Raw genomic sequence first — 23787 nt, forward strand, 5'->3', positions numbered from 1 at the left:
TAGTAAGATTATGTCAAACAACATCCTTGTTCATAGGAAATTCAGTAAGAAGGGGGTAAAGAGCATGATGTGTCTAACTTATTGTCAAAAGGTTCACAAAAAATAAAAAATAAATTTCACAGAAGGAGAAAGAGAAGAACACAAACAAAATGCTAAAAGTTAATGAGTTAGGCAACAGGCATCAGGGCATTCTATGTATTTGTGCAGCTTTTCTGTAAGTTACAAAATGAGAGTAATAAGCTGACAATGGAGGACAAATGTGGGAGACAAAGCAATGCAGCAAAAGGGGGAGACGTCTATCTGCACCCTCCGTTTTCTATACGACAGCTACAATCTTACCTGTCTTCTTTGATGACGTCCACAAAATGGGCATCAGTTTTCTCCCGGATGTTCTTGAATCTCAGTGGAAGGAGAGCCGACTGGTCCAAGCTCACCCCTGCCCATCTTCCCTTTTCCTGTAAGATCTCACATAGAGAGGTCTGACTGTTGGTGAGCTTCTCCTCTTGGGGAGGGCTCAGAAGTCCATTTTGAGTTTTAGAATTAGGTCCTCCAGAAGCCTGCCTCAAGACAAAGAGGGAGCAAACATTGATCGTGAAGTGGTGCAGGGGACACGCACTTATCCCCACCCCTGAGCTCTCTGCCATGCCAGGGTCTCGCTGCACTGTATGCTGAATGCTGTGACCTGTCTTAGGGTCTGCACCTGCAAATCTGCTCTAAACCAAATGCTCAGCCTCTCTGCCAGTCTGCTTCTCCCTGTTGCCTTATTTTGTCAAATGGTATCTCTGGGTATTCAGGCCACCAGAAAAGTGATATCCTGGGAAGAGCCAACAAGAAGCTGGAGACAAAGTAGAGAGTGGAGTTTTAGGAGTTCGCTTACTACAAACTAGAGCTAGGGCTTAGAGGGAAGTGTGGAAGATTTGGGGGCTCAGGGAAGTGCGAGGATGAGTCCAGGGAAAAGAAACCCAGAGCTGTCTGGGCTGCGGCTTAGGAGGTGTGTATGAACACAGGGGCCGGCACTGTGAGTGCTGACTGTGGCTGTGAGAGACAAGGGTTGACCTGAACACGGCCCCGTGGCAGGTGATAAAAGAAGGAAGGATGGCAGAGCCCAGTCCTCCATGGGGAGTCAGACTGCACTGGACTCCTTTTTTGGAGACAGGGTCTTGCTTTGTTGCCCAGACATGAGTGCCGTGGCACAATCATAGCTCACTGCAACCTCCAACTCTGGGCTGAAGTGATCTTCCCACCTCAGCCTCCCAGGTAGCTGAGACTACAGATGCATGCCACTTTGCCCACCTAATTTTTTCTACATTTTGTAGAGACAGGGGTCTTGCTATGTGGGTCAGATTAGTCTCAAGGCCTCAAGTGATCTTCCTGCCTTGGCCTCCCAAAGTGCTAGAATTAGACGTGTGAGCCACTGTGCCTGGCCTGCACAACCCTTCTTGACAGGCTCTCGGGTTTGGGCTTTATCTGCTTTCAATGTCAGTCCTGACCATGGTCTCAAAGTCAAATTTTTCTGGTAGCCTCTCTGCTGCTTGCCCAAACTCTGACCCTCTCTTCATGGTACATTTCTTATTCTGAAGAATCCCCTCTTCTCTTTACACAATCTATATTCTACCATATGTTGAGTCCAGCTCCCAGCCCCACATATCTTTCCCAAAACACTCTAATATACACATTTAAAAGTCTCATTGCCCATTAAGGGAGTCCCAACCAGCTCAGCACGTAAGTATTCTATTTTACGTGCGTTAGTTCTGACTCTCTGTTCTTTATTGGTCTATTCAAAACTCAAAGGACTGGAAGGCATGGAACAGTGTTACCTAAGAGGAGTTATTCCCAGAACTAAGAAGTTGACAAGACAGGAATGTCACCTTAGGTGGATGCGCCAGGAGAGGAACTGACAGGAACAACAGCCATGAGCTTGTTACCTTGGTGCTGTTTTTATGCTCATCTTGACACCCATTTTGGATGGCTCCTCCTTCTGCACCAGCTTCCGATTTGGGAGCAAATGTGATTCCACATGAAGGGCAGGTCTACAAGAAAAACACAGACCACAGAATCATACCCAGAAAATACAATCATGATGCGTGATTCAAACGAGTCTGATGTTATTTCGATTTGCTGTCACATAGGATGGTGGTGGCCAGTGTAAGGCTTACTGAACCAGTCTGGGATGAGCTAAAAACAAATTGGCAAAGTGGAAACTCACAAAAACCTGTGCACAAACACACAGCAGCACTATCCATGACGGCCAAAAAAAGTAGAACTCAAACGTCTGCTGCCTGCTGAATGGATCAGCTGTGGCCTATCCCTAGCCATACAATGGAATATCATGCAGCCATGAAGAATATAACATGGATACATGTTACAATGGGGATGAACCTTGCAAATATTACACTCAGTAAAAGAAGTCAGACTCACAAGGCCACATATTGTGTGATACCATCCAATCCATATGAAATGTCCAGGAAAGGCAAATCCAGAAACAGAATGCAGGTTACTGGTGGCCAGCAGCGAGGTGAATAGGACATGGTGAGGGACAGCTGATGGACATGGGGTTTGCTGTGGTCTGATTATGTCTCCTCAGATTCAGTTGCTGAAATCTTAACCCCCAAGGAAATGGTATTAGGAGAGGCAATGGTATTAGAAGGAAGGCCTTCTGGGAAGTGATTAGGTCATGGGCCAGAGCCTTCATGTATGGGATTAGTGCCCCCCATAAAAGAGGTCCCAGAGAAATCCCCTACCCCTTCCACCCTGTGAGAAGGAGCCATCTATAAAGAAAGAACAGGCTCCTCAAAGGACAGCAACTCTGATGGGACCTTGATCTTGGACTTCTTAGCCTTCAGGACTGTGAGAAAGAACATTTCTGTTGTTTACAAGCCATCTAGTTTGTGGTATTTTATTAAAGCAGCTGGAATGAACTAAGAGTTTCTTTCTGGGGTGATGAAAATGTTTTAAAATCGACTATGGTGATGGTTGCAAAACCTTGCAAATATATTGAAAACCAATGAACTGTACAACTTAAAAGAATCAATTTTATGGTATGTGAGTAAGATTTAATAATGCTGCTATTATAGTAAACAAACTGGCCACCAACCTATTCTAGGACACTAATTCAAGGTTTTTGAGCTCTGTGTGATGAGCTAGTCTCATGAAACAGGCTGAATAATCAGAGGTATGTGTTTCAAGGTTATTTCAAGGTCTTGAGATCTAGGAAATGTTAAAGATGTATAGGCACTACATGACCTAGAAAAGAGAAAGCAAGACTTAACACTGACTGGTATAGAAGTTTTCATTTCTCACAAACGGGGGGTTCAAATTGAGTAAGCTCAATTACTTACTAATTTGAAGACCCCAATGAAATCACTTTACCTCAGTTCCTTCACCTGTAAAATGACAGTGATAACACTTTTCTTGAAGACAAATTGTAAGAATTAAATGAACTATGTACACAGCCTAACATAGTTTCTGGCACACAGTATGTCCCTTAATAAATTTATTATTGTTATTAATATGGTCCAGTGCCCTTCGAATTGTCATTAAGATAGAAACTAACAGTTTCCAATGAAGACAAACTGCAGCAGGAGAGATATTTTAGGACTCAAAAGCAATTTCCTTGCAGTAAGAATTAGTAAACATTGGAATACAGCATAGGTATTATACTGGAAATTTAAAATAAGTATCACTTACCACCTGAGGGCAAGGATGTGAAGCACATCACATCTCAAGTTAGATCTTTGGGTAAAAGAAATAAGGTTTCAAAAGAGCTGTGTAGTTTGGAGATCTGATATAAAGCACAAACCAGATTTGAAAGTTTATATTCATTCAGAAAATGAAAATATACAAGCCAAAACAGCTATCAAAATCATTACCCGTGCAAATAGTGGCACTTAGGTAAAATCTGTTTACAGTTAAAAACTGCCATTATTAACAAAGGTAAAAGTTCTAGTTGCCTATATAATACAGCAAAACTATTTTAAAGCACCTTTTGGTATTGACTGAGTCAAACTTCAAAATATTTTGCCAATGAGGCTACTGATATCAAATGAAGAAAAAGCCAATACAAAGCACACAGAGGAACCAAGTCCTCAGTGGAGGAGTAACATGAATGTGCCCAACAGGATGCACAAAAGAGCTGTCCAGTGGGGTCAGAGGCAGCCTGCTCCTAGAGGGGGCCAACTGGTAGACAGGTAAGGGAGTGTAGACAGCTTGGTGTTGGGGACAGGCTGACATTATGGTTTGAGAGATGCAAATCTGGGTCAAAACCTCAGAATCCAGGGATTTTCACTAATCTTAGAAAAACAGAGTAAGCAGCTATTTCTCTGACCACTTTTTAAGCATTAAGACTAGAGGAAGACTGGTACAGTGCTTCATGCCTGTAATCCCAACAATTTGAGGGGCTAAGGTGGGAGGATCCCTTTAGACCATGAGTTCAAGACCCACCTGGGCAACATAGCAAGACCCTGTCTCTAGGCAAGTTTGCAACCTCATCTTGGGAAATCCTCCATCAAAGGTTTATGGCAATATTCGAGCTGTGACTAGCAGAACAGCATATTGATTCTGATTTCAAATCAGAGACTTTTTTATCTTTGGACTCTAGGAAAAAGACATTACATTCTACAGCTGGTCACAAGAAACCATGTGAAGAATTTCAGTCACTTTTAGCCTTGGTCACTTCTTCCATTCTCTGCTAGAGCATAAACAGAAAGGAAAGGTTTAATAGCCTTCACACACCACAGCTTTTAGGAGTATTTAAGTATAAAAATTTAATGCTTTTATTATTCTTACACATTAGGTATAATTTATAATTACTTTTCATTTAAAATCACATGTAGCAAACCTATGTCACTTGTCATCCTCTCATTTAGAGGGAGACTTCTTGCTTAAACAGTTCTGTGTGAATTTGTATGTTTTTATTTATGAATTTATAGCCTCTCTATGAAACCTGTCCCTCCTTAAAATTATGTGGTGTGTATTTTAAAATCAGGTCATAAGCAGCAATCTTAGCTGTTCTATTTGAATGGATAAGGGCTAATCTTTGTACTGTTTTGCAGTTTTTTAAATCAAAGACCAACATCACAAGGTTGAAATGAGGAAAGAGTTTTATTTTTCAAGTAAGTATTTAGTGAAAGTAGTCAGACATTAGCAATGTTGAGTATATAGATGCTCCTCAACTTGTAATATAGTTATGCCTGAATAGACCGACTGTAAGTTAAAATATCACAAGTCAAAAATGTATTTAATACACCTGACGTTCTGAACCTTGCTCCTGAACCAGAATGCTTAGATTAGCCTGCAGTTAGGCAAAAATCATCTAACCCAAAGCCAATAAAGTGGTGAATTTCTTATTTAAAAAAAAAAAAAAAAAAGACATAACCTAAGAATGTGGGGAATGGGGAGAGGGAGGGGAGGGAGGCGGAGGATGGGTGGAGGGAGAGTGATAGGTGGGATTACACCTGTGGTGCATCTTACAAGGGTACATGTGAAACTTAGTAAACGTAGAATATAATTGTCTTAATACAATTACTAAGAAAATGCCAGGAAGGCTATGTTAACCAGTGTGATGAAAATGTGTCAAATGGTCTAGAAAACCAGTGTATGGTGCCCCATGATCGCATTAATGTACACAGCTATGATTTAATATCAATAATAAAAAAAAGACCCTGTCTCTACAAAAAAATTAAATATTAGCCAGGTTGGGTGGCACAACTGGTATTTACAGCTCTAGTTCCAGCTACTCAGGAGTGAGGTGAGAGGATCACTTGAGCCAAGGAGTTCAAGGTTTTAGTGAGCCTATGATGATGCCACTGTTGTCTAGTCAGGGTGACAGAGTAAGACTCTGTCCTCCCAAATAAATAAACAAATAAAAAATAAAACCCAACAAAGACTCGTGGAGCAGGATCACACAATGAAGGAATTAGCTTTGGAATCAAACTGCCATAGACGAGAATCCTGGTTCTGTCACTTAATAGACACAGGATCTCTAAGCCTCAGTTTCTTCCTTTGTAAAATGAGGCCATGGCTATCTCAAGGAATTATTAAAAGGGCAAGATGAGGAAATAGATGCAAAGCATGTCATGAATATCTTAAACCAGCTTTTATGCATCAACTCTAAGTCATGGTGCCAACCTCCTGGAATACTGAACTGAGAAGGTTATGAGGCCACTTCCCAACCCTGTGGGGAAGAGAACCAATGATGGTGATATCTGCCACGGTTGCAGTCTGCACGGATACATGGAAGCATTTGCCACATCTAACCCAGCAAACCTGAAATGTTAGAAAGTGCTCAACAAATGTTAGCACTTAATATTAAAACTTCTCTTGACTATTCAGTCTGGTTATTAAATAGTTCATCTGGTAATTTAATGTCCTTGATCACAAACAAAGCAGTCATCCTTGGTATACACTCCTTTGTAGTCGTTTGGTCAGAGGAATTTCTTGGCATTATTTTATTTCAGGTATTTTTTTCTGAAGTCCACCTGATGTGCTTTAGGACAAGCCCACCTACTCCTCCGGTGTGCCCCCAGCAAATGTGTCCAGCTTTATAAGACGGTCTATGAATTTATAGCCAGGGTGACAATCAAAGCTGTTGGGCAGCAGAGGGCACACTGAAGACAGGGGAAAGCTCTGCACAGGCCTCCCTAGATAGGAGCTGAGGCTACACAACATGCTGCAAAGGGGCTGAAGGCCAGTGGGGATGAGGCTGATCTCAGGGAACCTGGGGTGGTGTCTTCACAGTTGGGCAACTCAATGCTGCATTTACAAGTATTTACAAACATTTACAAAAGGCTAGGAAGTCTGTACTCTGCTGTGGAACAATGTTCTAACACATCTTGTAGCGCTGCCCACGATAGGATCTCAGGAGAAAAGGCACATGCTGGAATGTTCATGGATGGTAGAGGAGGCTGCAGGTGAGGTCAGGGGTCATATGGATCACACTGCCAGCTATAGAGACCCGTAGTCAGGACTCCTAACAACCTGCCCAGGGGTTACTGCTCACTCCGCTTTCCCACAGCAGTCTATCCGGGACTGGGGACAATGGGCTGATGGGAACACCGGCTACAGACTCCAGCCTCACACACCCACCCCGAGCAGGGCTACCACCCTGCATTATCTGGATCCAGCAGCCCATCCTTTCATTGCACTTTGAAAATGTGGCTCTTTGTTGTTCTAGTTCTTCCTTAGCTATCTTCCTTTTGGGGGAGAAATTTTCTAGATGAAAACTTAAAAAAAAAACACAAAAGAATCTTAGAGACCTCCATCCACCCTGATGAAGACATTCCTGTTATCTCAATCCTCCCTCTGTCTATATTTACAGGCCCTTTTGTACCAGGAGGGTCCCACCAAGCATCAGTGGGTGGGTTTGTGTCCCTCTCCCCAACTCCAACAGAAATTTTCCTTTAACTATTTGTCAGCTGAATTATAATTTAATTTAATTTGTCAGCTGGATTAAAACATTTTACAAACTGATTTTTGCTAAGCACTGATACCTCTGTGAAATGTCTCCTAGTCTGTTAAGCATCTGTCTGCCCTAAACAGCTGCAGACATCTCCCCTGCTGAGAAGCCCTCACTGGGAAGAGCATTTCCAACTTCAGGAACCTACAGATTCAGAGGTGCCTTATCACCTCAGGAAGGCAAGCTGAAGCAGCTGGCTTGAAGGAGAGCAATGCTGGCCGGCACATTAGAGAAAAATCAGTGTCGTAATGATAGCAGCTGCTACAGTTTAGAAGTGTCTATGTGCTAAGGACCTGCCAAGGAACAACAGTCGGGCCCTCGTCCATGCCATGTCTGCAGTCTCGTGTGTGAGCTCAGTTAATCCTCATCACAACACTGCAAGGCAGAAACAATCATTCTGGGGATGCTGATGGACTTCAGGGCTCCGGGCCCCTGACTCCCATGTCACTTGGCTCTGGTATCCTATCCTGGCACAAAGAGGACCCAGGGATAATCCTGGCACTTTGGTCTCCTACGCCTCATTCCCCTGAAGTGACCCAAGCAGCTACAACTGTCCTCCTGGTTCTTTTGGGTGGCACCATTGGCACTCCGGTACCAAGGGAGGCTTCAAGACCAGCTCCAGACAGCATACTCTGCAGGCCAAGGAGTTTGCCGGCTGTTGCCAGGGTAACCTGAGATTCCTTGGAGAATACCCAAGAGCAAACGCTGCACTTTTCCAGATTATCTTTCCGCTTTCCCCCTGTGTGGATGTGGGCTTTGGAAGGAAGATTATTTCTCTAACATACTTGGGTGCATTTGCATTTGTATTTAACACATTTCAACAAATGCACCCTACATTCTGGTCAAAATACATGGCATAGAGCTATAAAACAGTTTTTCTTCAAGGTTATGTCTCATCACAAAATATATCATTTCTAAGCCAACAGCTGTCCCTTCTCATAACTGTCAAGGGAGGGAGCAGGGAAACCTCTTTTCTGGGAAATAGGAGGAAACAACATCAGAAGAGTCCTGGCCTTGCCTGTTCAGTGTGCGGAACACGTGTATTTAGATGTTGTATTATACAGGAGAAGCATCCCTTGCTCCCAACTCAAAATAATGTTGAACATGGCAGAGAGGAATAACAACATTGCAACAATAATAACCAATTTACTAAGGTGTGCTTCTAAGATCTTTGGGTGTATAAATTTTTTCTAGTCTTCACAAGCACCCATTATGCAGGTACTGTGGTTGGCCTCATATTCAGGTGAGGAAAATGAGATAGAGAAGGGAAGGGACTTGCCCAGAGCTGCATAGTTAGAAAACAGCAAAGGGAAGCTGAAGCACAAGATGCCGCGGTGTCTCCAGGTGAACAGGGAGGGGCTGCCTGCCGTGAGGGGCCAGGAGTCACTGGCCTGGCTGTAGGTCACTGGCAGGTCACGGCATTGTTATGTAAGCTAAAGGACTATTTACAGGCACAAATACTTCAAAATAGATGAGTTCTGCTAACAAAATATTAGGGAAAGACAGAAGTAGACTAGCAGAGGAAAACATAAGCAGGAATTATCACAGAAAAAGACAATTATTCCAGAAGCTGTATGAGCAGATATGGATGGCCTCGATATGGGAGATAACACAAGAAACGAAAAACTGGTAAGGCTCAGACATAAGATCTCAAAGCCGCATAGTGTAGAGGCAAAGAAGCCTGAACTTCTCATTCAATTCCTCAGCCCTAAATAACCACCACTGTGCTTAATAACTGAGGCCAGCAATGATGATCGGGATTAAGAATAGCTTAAAATATACTCAACAGACGATAAGGCAAAGAAAGTCAAAGTGAGAAAATATTTTGTATTTTGGGAAATTTCATTTAAGTGCAACACTTCACTACCTGATACTAGTTAAATAATTCTGCATATTATCTTTCCATTTCCATATACATGTAATATATATATGCATTTATGGAGAGATTTTTAAATTCTGAAATAATTTTAGACTTACAGAAAGTAGTAAAGAGAGTTCAGGAAGTTGGCATGAATCCTTCACCATATATAACCGTAGTACAGTTATCAAAACTAAGAAATTACCGGTGGTGCCGGTAGCTCAGTGGGTAGGGCGCTGGCCACATACACCCAGGCTGGCGGGTTTGAATCCGGCCTAGGCCAACTAAACAACAACAACTGCAACAACAAAACAGCCCAGTGTTGTGGTGAGCACCTGTAGTCCCAGCTACTTGGGAGGCTGAGGCAAGAGAATCACTTAAGCCCAAGAGTTGGAGGTTGCTGGGAGCTGTGACGCCACGGCACTCTACCGAGGGTGACAAAGTGAGACTCATTGCCAAAAAAAAACCCAAAAAACCCCCCAAAAACCTAAGAAATTACCCCCTGGCACAATGCTATTAACTAACACAAGACTTTATTCAAGTGTCCCCAGTTTCTCCAGTGTCCCTGTTCTGCTCCGGCCCGGCCAGGTTCCCAGGCTGCATCTGGTTCTCACATCCCCTCACTCCCCTTAGTCTTTCCTTATCTCTCCTGAATTTGACACTTTTGGTGTGTTCTGGTCAGGTATTTTGCAGAACACCCTTGGATATAGATCTGTCTTCCAGGCTGGGCTCACAGAGCCCTCATCTGCAGCGCTCGGCCCTCAGCACCCTCAGAATTTCCTCTGCCCAACACAAGGCGTATCTGCACCCTCAAGCTCAGTGGCTGGCAGAGGTCTGGCAGTCTCTGTCCCTCATTATGGCAGGGCCCTCCTGCAAAAACCTCCAACTGCTGGTCACTTCTCGAGACCAAGACCTGGGCACACAAACGTTCCCTCTGACCTATGACTTCAGGGCCAAAACCCTTGGCCTTTATCATCTCCTGGTAGGTCATTGTTATGGTATTCAGACTGTTTTACATTAGATAAGCATTTTCCAGCTATGAACTGGTAGATAATGTAAAGATGTGTAGGAAAGGCCGGACACAGTGGCTCACACCTGTAATCTAAGCACTTTGGGAGGCTGAGGAGGAAGGATTGCTTGAGGTCAGAGTTTGAGACCAGCCTGAGCAAGAGTGAGATCCCATCTCTACTAAAAATAGAAAAATTAGCTGGGTGTGGTGTAGGGTACCCGTAGTTCCAGTTACTTAAGAGACTGAGGCAGGAAGATCGCTTGAGCCCAAGAGTTTGAAGTTGCTGGGAGGTAAGTTAATGCCATGGCACTCTACCCAAGGCGACAGAGTGAGACACTGTCTCAAAAAAAAAAAAAAAAGACACACAGGGCACACATGCTTCATGGAAATTACCCTGGTTCTAAATAATTCTTTTTTTTTTTTTTTCTACATAATTCTACCTAAGTCTGGTCCTTCTTAGTCTGGCTCAACAGAGCTATATTTGTGTGTGTGTCATTAAGGAATTAAAAAGCAAAAAAAGAAACTGTAATTATCTATTACATGTCAGGCACCAAGTTGGACACTTGGGAAATACCTAATTACTTAACGCAGGGTCCCTACATTCAAGGAGCTCACAAAAAGGCACAGAGCAAACAAAGATTTGGGGTGGCGCAGGCTACAGCCGAATGGTACAGACTGAAGGAGCTAAGGCTGGACAGGAGGAGCTAGCGTGGTCAGCTGCAGGAGGCAGAGGAAATGGGGGAGCTGGATGATGGGACACGAGGAGGAACTTGGAAGGGGATGCCACGGACGGCACACGCAAGAGGAACAGTAGGAGCAGGACACAGATGTACTGATGTGGTGAGTATTTACTAACAGCTTTTCTCTATTTTCTTGGTCCATGGCATGAAACTCCTTTCACCAGATGAGAATTCCCCCAGAAGGTCTCACCCACAACACTAGCCCTGCAGGGTTCAGCTTGAAAAAAACATCTGTGCCCAACGAGGCCAGAGAATCCTGTGTAGCATACCCCACTCTGGAGACCCAGCTATGTCTGTTAGCCTACTAAAGGCTCTGAGAAGTCTTGCAGTTTAAAAAAAAAAAAAATATATATATATATATATATTCATTCTATGTTGTTTAATTCGGAATTTCCCAAGTTTACTTGACCATGAGAGCTCTTTTTTTGTACTCATACTTTTCTTCTTTGTACTCAACACCTATTTCCATCCTGAGTAACTTCTGCACAAGTTTACATCCTTCAGGAGACACCGCCTAGGCCAGGGCCCCTGTAGCTAGAAGATAGGAATATAGGGTGGTGACAGAAATCTCCATGGGAGTGAACTCTGGCTGGGCAAGGTGGTGACAGCGAGGAAGGAAAAGCAGCCTGTTGTCAGAAGAGTCAACATATCCTGGCACAGGATCATGAAGAACTGGCCAGTGATACCAGCTCACTGGTCAGCTAACCTCTGTGCAGACTGGATTATTATAGCAAAAACCAGTGACACACATGTGAGGCACTAACAAGTCTGTAGGATGGACCTACCCAAAGAATCTATGAGCAGATGCCTGGCATTACATTTCTATTTTCCAAAAAGCTTATTTGAGGGAAGGTCTCGTATGTCAGATTATAATCTATATTGTACGTAAAGCAGACCTCAGCCTTCTCTTTTCTTTTCAAGTTTAGGATTCTGGTTCATGACCACTTGCTCCCAGTCACCCAGTACTTATGATTCACAAGGCACGTGGACACCTGCCTTCCTCTGTCTGGGAAGGCAAGATTTCAAGAGGCTTCCTGAGGCGGCAGAGCCCGAGTGGAAACCCTGGCTTCTATCCTTTCCATGTTCCTTCCTCTCCACTTTTGGAATCCAAATAATTTTAACTTTCTGGAATAGCCTTCATCTCAGATGTCCTATTTCCTTCCCAAACTATCAAAATATCTCAGAAATCATGCTTCATGACCCGACTCATCTTTCCATCCTGGAAGGGGGCACAAAGATCTTTTTTTGTCTTGCTTTGTTTGGCTCAAATGTCTTTGGGTAAACAGACTTTTAACAGATCATGAGATTGTCAGGAAATTTTCAACAATTATTTGGAAAAGCTATACATGGCAATAAAATACGCTAAATAGTTCTTATTCATCCTGATCAAAACAAATATATGTGACTAGAACCAAAAATATTCTTTCTGAGTGAAAGAAAACCTTCTCAAGGCAATTTAGCACAGAAATCACTGTCACTAATACTCCAAGTGTGTAATACGGTGAAGAGCAACTGCATCTGCAAATGGATAGAAACATGCACACGATCTAAAACGGTAGACAAATGCAATAAATCATTTATTTTTGGCTTTGAGCTCTATTTATCTACTTTCAGTTTATAGCCTAGAAGAGACAGTATCTCCTCAAAATAATAAAACTGTTTTTGGACAGCCATCCTATTGCATTCCTCCCACACTACCTCCTCCCTGCCCCAGCTCAATAACAGTTTCAGAGTGAGGGCTCCTCTTTCTGATCCCTGCAAACCATCAGGCCAGCAAGGAAGCTGTCTCTAAAGTTTGCAGGCTTCTAGGGAGTTTCAGCTATATTATTATATTCAGTTATTCAGCTATAACTGTTATGCATGTGCCAGAAAGAACATGGGGAAGAGAGGGTCTCATAATACTATTCCAATGGTTCTCACTCAGGGGCGGTTCTGCCCTCCCCAGGGACATCAGCCACTCTCTGGAGATGTTTCTGGGTGGCACAGCTGGGGTAGGGGGTACCGTTGGCATCTTGTAGGTAGAGGCCATGGATGCCACCGGCAGTCTGAGGTGCACAGGACAGCCCCCCAAACACAGGATTATCTGGTCCAAAATGTCCAGAGAACCAAAGCGAGAAAACACTGAGTTACATTAGCAAGGCACACAGGAGAATGACACATGAGTGCTGCCAATAAACCTGAACGAAATAATCACAAAAAGTAACTGCATGACAGGCACTCCAGATTCCAACAGTGTAAGATAATCTGGACACCCCAGCTGATTGAAACACTGTGAAGACTGTTAAGCTTAAGCAGCAACAGCTGGCTTTCAAATCTGTTAATGAACATGAATAAATAGGAATGTACTGGATTAAAGGATAAAAATAAGCCATCATCCTAAAATATCATTTTGTTATCTGAGAACACAAAATAGTAAGGTAGAACCGTTATTGCTGTCTCTCTTTTTTAAAAAACCGGAAGCAGCAAATATTTAAACTGTAAAAATAAACAGAAGGTAGTCGGGGAGGAACTAAATCAAATGTGAACTCCGAGGAGCAGCTCAGAAATGGGAATGATTTCACATGCCCAAGGCTGGCCATGGTAATTCCTTGGGGGTTTATGATGACATATGGTCAGTCCAGAAGTGGGCATTTCTAGACAGGGTTGGTGAAAACCTGTATTCTTTTAGTGACCTATGTCACAAGATTTGTCCACACCAACAAAATTTACAGTAATCATAAAATAGTGGATTTCAAGAGATGCAGTGAGATTTGAGAAAGCGGTCCCTGAAGTCAGATATATACTAGCTCTTTTGCACGAGATTCGAGGACAGCCTCCTTTACTGTCACTTATCATCAGCTTGAAGAGATCTGAAAAAATGCTGCAGGTCACAGAAAAAGAAAATAGTAACTCAAGTGAGAAGCATGTTTACACAATGCAGCAAGGAAATGGAGGTGCGCGAATGTCAAAAAGCAAGGATACTGAAAATGTGAAATGCTTCTAACTTTGTAGAAAATTTAAAAATTGTGAAAACCAAATCAGAGGCCATTCCAAGTCATTTGCCCTAGACCTGGAGGCTATTTATTATTTCACATGATCTACTGCAGAATTAAAGTTTTAGAAGTAGAAAAAAAAAAAAAAAACTAACCTTAAGTTTATCAAAGGTTCTGACAGTCTGCGCCAGGTCACTGGCACTCCCTGACGATGCTGTCCCCTGTCCCCTAGGGCCTGAGGACACCTGTGAGCCGTCAATGACCTCAAAGCCAGAAAGCAAGGCCTCTGCACAGCTGCAGCGAGACTCCTTGGCTCTCTGACCCGATATCAGGTATGTCTTCAAACCTACGATGGATAAAAATTACAATCAGCACAAAGAGAAACCACCGTTTGTTGACACACAGCTCGATCTTGCCCTCTATGGAGGACGTGCTCTGGAAAGTGAGAGTGAGAATGTGAATATCTCATATTTTATGACTGACTTCCATCATCTTCTCAGAGAGCTATAGCCGCAAGGAGACCATTTGCCTCCAAGATACACAATTTTTTATTCACAGTACGTTTTCTTCGAATAATAGATGCATGTTTTATCTTCAGGGCTAAAATGAGCATTGAAAAGTTCCTTTGTGGAAGGGGCACATGACCTCTCTGTGAAGGCAGCAGAGCAGACCGATGGTCAGCTCTCCACACTGTTTGGGTTTATTTCGACCTGTAAACACCAGTCCCTGATATTTATAATAACTGTCAGTCTAGATGTAAGTGTGACCTCATACTCTGATGGTCTTACCTGTTTCAGACACCACAAAACTACCACAAAGAAGTAAGACCACATCATGGATCAACAGAGGTAATTAAAACCTCCCTTGACTCAGACTTGGGGAGTATCTATTTTCTACTGGATCTGGGCATTCACTCTGGGAACATTTAGCTGTTGTCAAGCTGAGGTCCACGTGTACCTTATTCGCTCACAAAATCTCCATTTTGAAAAAGAGCTGGTAAAATGGACCATTATCCTATACCTTTGCAATTCTCACTAAAGGCCGAAAAGGCACGCTGATGCCCACTACACCGCTTGGCAGTTGTAACAGGCAGGAGTGTCTGTGCTCTGGGTATTGAGAACAATCTGCCTGGAAGACACTGAAGGGCAGCTTTTCCATAAGAACTCAAGGAATTTTTTAAAAGTAAGCAAACTTCATTTAAGGAAAACCATTGTTAGTCCTTACTGGAATTTAACCAGATAGCAAATGTATCAGAAGGAATGACAATGTAATTTATTTAAGAAACATTTATTTCAGGCCTGGTATATGCTATACACAGAATAAAATCATGAGCAAAACAGGATTCCTATCTTGGGAGTTTAGCTTCTAGAAGAAGGTGATGATGAAGGCCAAAGAAAGGTGTGGCATGGAAAGAATCAATCAAGAGGTGATATTAGGTCTACACCAGATTCCAGTGTGTGTGTGCTGGGTCCACATTTAGTAAGTGCTTTAACATTAATCAAATGACCCTTTATCATTTCATAGGCACACCACCATTTCATCATTTAATCTTTCTTTTTTTTTTTTTTTTTAGAGCTGGGGGTCTTTCTCTTGTTCAGGCTGGTCTCACTCAAAGTCCTGAGTTCAAGTACTCTGCCTGCCTCAGCCTCCCAGAGTGCTAGGATTATACACGTGAGCCACTGTGCCCTGCCTCATCCCTTAATCCTTCATCTCTCCCTCCACTCATAAAAATACTGTATGGCATATCTTTTAAATCAACTTGGTCTGAGAATTTGGCAAGAGTCCTGGAAACACCTAAGGACATACCAGAGGGTAGCCAAATCACAGTAGCAAATCAAAAGACTTAGATATTTATAGCTGCCAGCTGACCCCAAAGGATATCTTTAAATCCTCACTCAGTAAGGTCCTGAATTTCTCTGCAATTTTTTCTCTAACAAAAACAGACATCCCAATTTAGATACAGGATCAATCCCAGTTTTAACTAACTACATGTACAAACTTGAAATATAAATGTGACTTGGAATATAACGTAAGTGCAAAAGCATCCTTAAATTAATTTCTCCGACTACCACAGGTAACGGTAAGCTAATTTTGTCATCTCGCTTTGGGAGAGTCAAAAAAATGCAACCTATGTGGAAAAAACAGTGAACAGTGCTACTTCTAACCTGCCTGGGGTCTCTGAGCTGACAGAGTTTATTCCCAGCCTCATCGAAGTGTGTAAGAAGTCCTGTCCCAGGGGATGTTCTCAGGGTCTCCTCCCCATGACTCCCGAGGGTGGTGTGTCCTGTCCCAGGGGATGTTCTCAGGGTCTCCTCCCCATGACTCCCAAGAGTGGTGTGTCCTGCCCCAGGGGATGCTCTCAGGGTCTCCTCCCCATGACTTCCGAGGGGTCTAGGAGGGCCTTTGGAGCTGTAGAGCCCCTACCCCTCCTCCCAGGGACTAGAGGCAGAAGTATACTTTGTTGATTGGAAGGATAAAGAGTTGCTGTTGAAGGGAGAGGTTCTCCATCATGTCTGTGGCCAGCCCTGACCACAGAGTAATGATCCCTGCAAGATGCCAGTAGCCCATGTGTCCCTGCTGGAGGCTCTCTCCTCCTACAGATAAGGGCTGTGCTGGGAGCTAGACTGCCTGTGAAATCCAGGAAGTGTCTTTTGTGGAGGTAACTGTTTTATCTGCTTCCCCAGTGGCTCCAGCACTACAAAAGAAAGTCAGTCCTTCCTGGAGGTGTGAGACAACCGAAGCAGAAAAAAGGCTTAGCATGGAGACCTGAAGAGCCTCGGGTAATGACCAGCGCAGTCCTTGGCAGGGAGCACAGAGCAACAGATGCCACCCTTGCAAACACAGGTCCTGTGAGGCCAAAGGAATGTGTCAGTGTGATGGAGCCCAGTGTGTCGCTGGTCACCCAAAGAGGTGCTAGACAGTACAACGTGGAGGTATGACTGTGTCATACCAATTTAGATGCAGGATGGAAGGGGCTATGCGTGAAAGTGCCCCCTCCTTCAGGTGTTAACTGATGTGACAGCATTTAGAGGTAGGGCTGGCTGGGTGCAGTGGCTCATGCCTATAATCCTAGCACTAAGAGAGGTTAAGATGAGAGGACTGCCTGAGCTTAGGCGTTCAAGACCAGCCTGAGCCAAGAGCAAGACCTCATCTATATGGAAAAGACAAATGAGCCAGGGGCGGTGCCTGTGGCTCAAAGAAGTAGGGCGCCAGCCCCATATACCAGAGGTGGCAGGTTCAAACTTGGCTGTGGCTCAAAACTGCAAAAAAAGAAAAAAAAGAAAAGAAAAATGAACCAGACATGGTGGTAGGTGCATATAGTCTCAGCAACTCAGGAGTCTGAGGCAGGAGGATCACTTGAACCAGAGATTGAGGTTGCTGTGAGCTATGACACCATGTTAGCATCTACCCAGGGCAACAGAGTGAGACACTGTTTAAAAAAAAAAAGAAAGAAAGAGGTGATGAAGCTGGGAGGGTGCCTCCCTGGGGAGGAGGATCAGGTGCCCACACAAAGGCTTATTCTCCCACTCTCCTACCACATGAGGACACTGCCTTCTTCCCCTCTGGCAGATGCAGTCCTCACTGGACAATGGAAACTCTGGTACCTTGATCTTGGAGTTCCCAGCCTTCAGAACTGTGAGAAACTAAATCTCTGTTCTTTAGAGACTACCCAGTCTGCAGCAGTCTGTTATCACAGCACAAAGAGACCAAGACAGAAGGCCCCCAGGATGAAGTGCCCTCCAAGTCAAGGAGATGAAGCAAGGTCAGCACAGTGACGGCACATAGGACCAAAGGCAGAGCGGCCAGAAGCAGGCAGTGGGCGTTACTAGAACAGTCTGCGAAAGGCGCTCAGAAAAGGAGCCTTTGCAGGCAGGGCTGGGGAATAGCACTGAGCTCAGTGTGGCTGGGACAGAGAATGGCCAGAGGTGAGCCCATTTGTGCAGGGCACCACCTGAGTGACATCGAGGAGCCTTCATCCTGGGGGGGTGAGTGAGAACGGGCAAACAGCAAATGCCAGACATGGCAGATGGTGAGTTGGAGAACACTAAGTCAGGAAATAATTGTGAAAATGGGAAGCCTATTCCCCCCCCAAATCTGGTAGAAATGGCAATGTCTCTGTAGGAGGCAGTGGAGTGTGATGAGCCAGAGCCTGGCTTCTGGCTCCATCACCTCCTGTGTGTGACCTAAGCAAGCTGCCTCATTGCTGCATCTCAGTTCCTCATCCCAGAGGGCTGGCATGAGGCTTAAATGATGAACACACTCACGGTACAACAGCACCCAGTGCACACTAAGCAGGCAGTAATGTTAGCTATTATTATCACCTGGGATTTTTTCCATGTTCCTTCTAAGGTGCAAAAGCATGTGCAGAACTGTTAAATCAACAATTGTTGCCAATTTATTTTTAACTTGTATTTGTCTTCAGCAAGCTCTGAATGACCAACTTGTAGTGATAATACAATACCACTAGCACTACAAAGATCAGACATAACTACCTGTGTCCACAGCAAGCATGACAGTGAATAAACTAAGTATCTTTTTTATTTATGCTTCAAAATAGAAAGCTAACTTCAAAATGAAACCTTTTGGGGCGGCACCTGTGGATCAGTGGGTAGGGCACTGGCCTCATCTACCGAGGGTAGCAGGTTCAAACCCAGCCCCAGCCAGCTTTAAAACAGCAATGAGAATTGCAACAAAAATAGCCGAGTATTGTGGCAGGTGCCTGTAGTCCCAGCTACTCAGGAGGAGAATCACTTAAGCCCAAGAGTTGGAGGTTGCTGTGAGCTGTGACGCCATAGCACTCTACCGAGAGCGAGAAAGTCAGACTCTGTCTCAAAAAAAAAAAAAAAACCTTTTGTCCAAACTAGAGGGACATCCCTGTGAGAAAGTGCAGTGAATCTCACTGCTGGACAGGAAATCCCTTGAGAGACTTATCAGGATGGGCTTCTGAGCTCAAGCCCTGTCAAAGTCTAAAGTCAGGAGAGCTTGTAAGAGGCAGGCTTTAATGAATAACCACACACATGGACCCTGGGGTCCAAGTTCATTAGAAAGGCTCTTTTGGAGCAGGTCAAAAATAAGGCAGCTAAATGATCTAAGAACAGTGTAAACAGGAGAATAATTAATAAGATTTCTTACTTTCTTTCCTGGTAATTGATTTTAAACCTCACCGACACTGATGCCTCTTCTCATCTTCGTTTTATTAAATAAAGGCCAAAGAGAGAGAAAGGAATTTCCTAACGTGCTCTTACCTGATAGAGGAATTTGTCTAGGGCTGCCTCTGTGTTGGGGTTACCATGGTTAATGTGCTTAAGTATTCTTAACTATATCACCAATTCTTTGAGAACAACAACTGTGCTTTGCACAAAGCAGTGATCAGTTCTGGTGAACTAAGTGTAATATGAGGGAGTGAGGCTCAGTGCCCATAGCTCAGCAAGTAGGGTGCTAGCCACATACACCAAGGCTGGCAGGTTCAGGCCCAGCCCGGGCCTGCTAAACAACAATGACAACTGCAACCAAAAAACAGTCAGGCATAGTGGCAGGCACCTACAGTCCCAGATACTTAGGAGGCTGAGGCAAGAGAATCGCTTAAGCCCAAGAGCTTGAGGTTGCTGTGAGCTGTGACGCCACAGCACTATACCAAGGGCAACATAGTGAGACTCTGTCTCAAAATATCTATATCTATAGATAGATAGATAGATAGATAGATAATTATATATATGAGGGAGTGACAAGTTTCATTCTGGAAAAGAAAGATGATTCCGGCCTCATTTGTAATTTTGTTCTTTTTCTTTAGAACTTTTGCTTTGGACTGAGATATCTCCAAACATCAAGAATCAAGGACTTGACTGTCAATTCACCAGAAAGATAAGAATAACCAGGAGGAAAAGACTGTTTTCAGACACGAGTTAACAGTATACCATAACACACACCTAGAAAGCTTACATCACTAATGACACAATGGGCGTGGGCTACACTTCATAAATATTCTAAAAATCTCTTTTCACTTTGGGTTGTTTTTCTTCATAACTATGTCTAAAGTGACCAATTAGCATGAGAATTATTTAAACTGAAATGTAATAAATCAATAAGGAAAACAAGGATGAAAAGCACTCAAATCTACCAGATAGCCAGAGCCTATAAAGTTATAGATATGATATTTTATAATTATCTATTGCTTCTGCTTAAAATAAGCAGAAGTTTTAGTAAAAAACAATAAACTTTTTTACCTATTAACACTAAAACACTCTGAATGGCACTAAGTCCTTCTCACTTCTATGTAAAATAAATAATCACAAGGACTGACTTGTTTTGGTTTGTCCCAATATTTGATGATAAATGGTAAGTTCCTATCACAAATGGATGCTGTTGAAACTTCATGTTTACTTAAAAAAATAAAGCCCCAAACAATAAAATATAAGGCAGATTTATGTAAGAAGGTGAAAAAAAGAAAAGGTGGGCACTATGTCTGTTTAACTTGACTTCTGATTTTCCTTGAGACAGGATCTCACTCTGTCACCCAAGGGTAGAAAGCTGTGGCATCATCATAGCTCACTGCAACCTCAAACTCCTAGGCTCAAGCAATCTTCCTTCCTTAGCCTCACGATTAAAAGTAAAAAATCACCTAGAGAACTTCTCTGTAAGGGGGACTAAAGACATGTGCTACTATATCTGGCTATGTTTTCTATTTATTTATTTATTTTTTTTTTTGTAGAGATAGGATCTTGTTCTTGTTGAGGGTGGTCTCAAGCTCCTGACCTCAAGCAATCCTCCTGTCTTGGCCTCCCAAGTGCTAGGATTATAGGCATAAGCCACCATGCTTGGCCTAACCCCTGATTTTGATTAAAACTTCAGCCTAACAGAATAAAATTTTAGACAAACACACACATACACACCTGCTCCTAAACAGGCAGTCTCTACGCCTGGCTTCTCTCTTTCTGCCAGTAAAGGGTAAGCAGGTGCCATCATGGCCAAAAGGGAATAACTTGACACCTATGTACTGACCACATTCCTGGTATTGTCTTCTGAACCTCTACAATTGGTTTAACAAATGCCTTACTACTAAATGCTATATTGCTGAATGGTAACACGGGGGAGAATCCAGTGCTAACAAACTGCAGAGGCCCACCGCTCCAACCTCTAAAAAACTCTTGAATGTGACTTCAAATCACAAGGCTTCACAAAAGCTACAGAAATGAGTTCTCTGTAAGACCAGATTTGGTATATATGGGTATCCTCTCATTCATTCATTTGTTCATTCACTTACCCAACAAATTAAATGTTTACTAAGTCTTTACTGAGGGTTAGAACCTGGGCTAAGAGTCGAAAGAAATGAATAGGCAAAAGAAGTTCTCTAGGTGACTTTTACTGGAAGGCTCATCCTAAGTTCCTTCATCTATAAAATGGAAAATCATAATGATAACACCACTTCATAGGGTTGTTGTGAGGATTAAATGAGTTAATACTCGTGAAAAGAGAAATGCAAAAGAGAAAGACAATGCTTTTCCTGAGACAGTGCTGAGGGCTGCAGGGACTAGGAGGATAATACTTAGGCAATGATACAGATTTGCAAGATGACAGAATATGAAGGGATGTTCAGAAGTGACAAAAGGAATCACAATGAGTCGTAGACAACAAAAAGGAAATGAAGATCTACAATGACTGTTTGGGAACACTGTAATGTAACAGAATTTAAATAATCAAAAGAGACTATAAAACAAGAGGGCTGAGGAAAGATACCAGGAACTGAGACAGCCACCAGCTGATCTATTATTAGTCACCATGTGAAGGCACCTAATGCTGCAGGACTGGAGAGAGAGAGCAGGGTGGGTCACACCTGCAGCAGCTACGAGATCACAGACCTGCCCTTTTTCGCTAGAAAACTAAGAAGTAACCATTAATTTGAAGATTCGTAGGAGGTGCAAATTTAGGTATACAACACAGACAATGAAAAATAGATTTTCAAAAGCAGAAAAACAAAAAACCAAATTTAAAATCTGAGACTAGGTGGCAGTTAAATAATTGGAAAAAAGAAAAAATGGGAATACGTTGAAAATAGAAATAAAGCTGTATGATGCTAAATTAAAAAAGCCAGTCACAAAGGACCACAAACTACATGCTTCCATTTATATGAAATATTCAGAAGAGGGAAATCTGTAGAGACAGAAAGCAGGTGAGTGGTTGTCGAGGATAGGGTGCGACTGCTGATGGGTACAATGTTACTTTGTGGGGTGATGAAAATGTAACGTGAGATTGTGGTGATGACTAAACAACCCTGAATATGCTAAAAACCACTGAATTATACACTTTAGAAAGGTAAATTGCATAGTATGTGATATATACTTCAATAAAGCTGTTTTTTTTTTTTTTTTAAGAAAAGAAATAAAGCGATGTGACGGTTCTGAGATTTCGAGAGTAAGTAAAATAAAGATGGGAAGTAAAATAAAGTGGGTGGTGGCAGACAGAAGAAAAATATTAAAAATCAAGGCTCAGAAAAAGATAATATGGTGGAGCCAGGATGGAAAAGAGATAAATAAGGCTGAATAAACTTAAAGAAGTAAAATTTAACACAGCAAGAGTTCAGAAGTCTGGGAGAGATTAAAGAAAACAAAAGAAAAATCTGACCTTCAAGAGATAGCTCCAAGAATCATCAAATGGGCAGCTATCATTGCTGCAGGCTGGCCTGGGAAGTGGGGGCCAACACCCACGCTTGTCTCATTTGGGGCCAAAACATTCCTCCTGCAGCAGGTATGCCCTATCCACTGTGGCAAGCCCGGCCTCCTCACAAGCCTGATTCTTGGCCAAAAAGACTCAGAAGGCACTGCTGTCCTTGCTGCCTTGAATGCTGATGTGGCCTTTTCATCCATGAGTATAATTACTTGCAAAGGCCTTTTCTTCTGATCCATGGGTGGTTTAACCTACACCAACACCTCCTGTGAGCATCTTCAGCTGGATAAATAAGTAGCCTAGATCACAGCAGCACCTCTCCTATAAACTTCACAACATGCAAAGAAAAAGCCACAATGCTGAAAATTCTTGACTAACCTCTCGTGGGAGCAGCCACACCACCACTGCCCTCATCGCCTGTTACTTTGTGGAAATGTTTATCTAGGCTCTGGCCTTTTCCCAAGTCATATTTGCAGCATGGGCACATTGTTGCTGGGAATTTCCATACTTTTCAGATCACCCAATTTTCAACTTGCATTAAAGTTCTCTCTCTCTCTCTCCCTTTTTTTTTAGAGACAGATTCTTACTTTGTTGCCCTCGGTAGAGTGCCATGGAGTCACAGCTCACAGCAACCTCAAGCTCTTGGGCTTAGGCCATTCTCTTGCCTCAGCCTCCCAACTAGCTGGGACTACAGGTCCCCACCACAATGCCCAGCTATTTTTTGTTGCAGTTTGGCTGGGGCTAGGATCGAACCTGCCACCCTCGGTATAGGGGCTGGCGCCCTAATCACTGAGCCATAGGCGACTCCCAGGTTCTCCCTCTTGATGAGTACTTCATATACTAGCAGGGGCAGCCACTGAAGGTTTTCTATAGACTTTGTTTTCTTGTTTATAGAGCACACAGCAGACTGGGTCAAGCCATCTGACTGGGAAACCCCAACCTCTGTTTTCTTTCTGGGTGTCCCCAATGTCTCCAATTTCCTTTCAACACTAGCAGAGGTCTTTCTTTTTTCAACCCTTTCAGAAGATTCAAAGTTGTGTTTGAGTGGTATGTTTTTAATAGCCTCCTAAGTGTTGCTGTGTATTCCACGAGAA

At 43.1% G+C, this 23787-nt stretch overlaps 1 protein-coding gene across 6 annotated transcripts in view; it reads right to left on the minus strand.

Annotated features, from left to right (window-relative positions):
* ADCY9 (adenylate cyclase 9) overlaps positions 1-23787 on the minus strand; it is a 145752-nt gene that overhangs the window by 19913 nt on the left and 102052 nt on the right. For 5 of the 6 annotated variants that reach the window (XM_053556803.1, XM_053556809.1, XM_053556808.1 and 2 more), the window contains exons 3-5: positions 14188-14378; positions 1869-2030; positions 340-557 (exon numbers count right to left, since the gene is read on the minus strand). In XM_053556803.1, the coding sequence (XP_053412778.1) occupies positions 340-557; positions 1869-2030; positions 14188-14378 (571 nt within the window). The remainder of the gene's footprint in view (positions 1-339; positions 558-1868; positions 2031-14187; positions 14379-23787) is intronic. The other variant, XM_053556810.1, reaches the window with a different exon arrangement.

This window comes from Nycticebus coucang, chromosome 12 (assembly GCF_027406575.1).
Source record: "Nycticebus coucang isolate mNycCou1 chromosome 12, mNycCou1.pri, whole genome shotgun sequence".
Classification (NCBI taxonomy): Eukaryota; Metazoa; Chordata; class Mammalia; order Primates; family Lorisidae; genus Nycticebus; species Nycticebus coucang.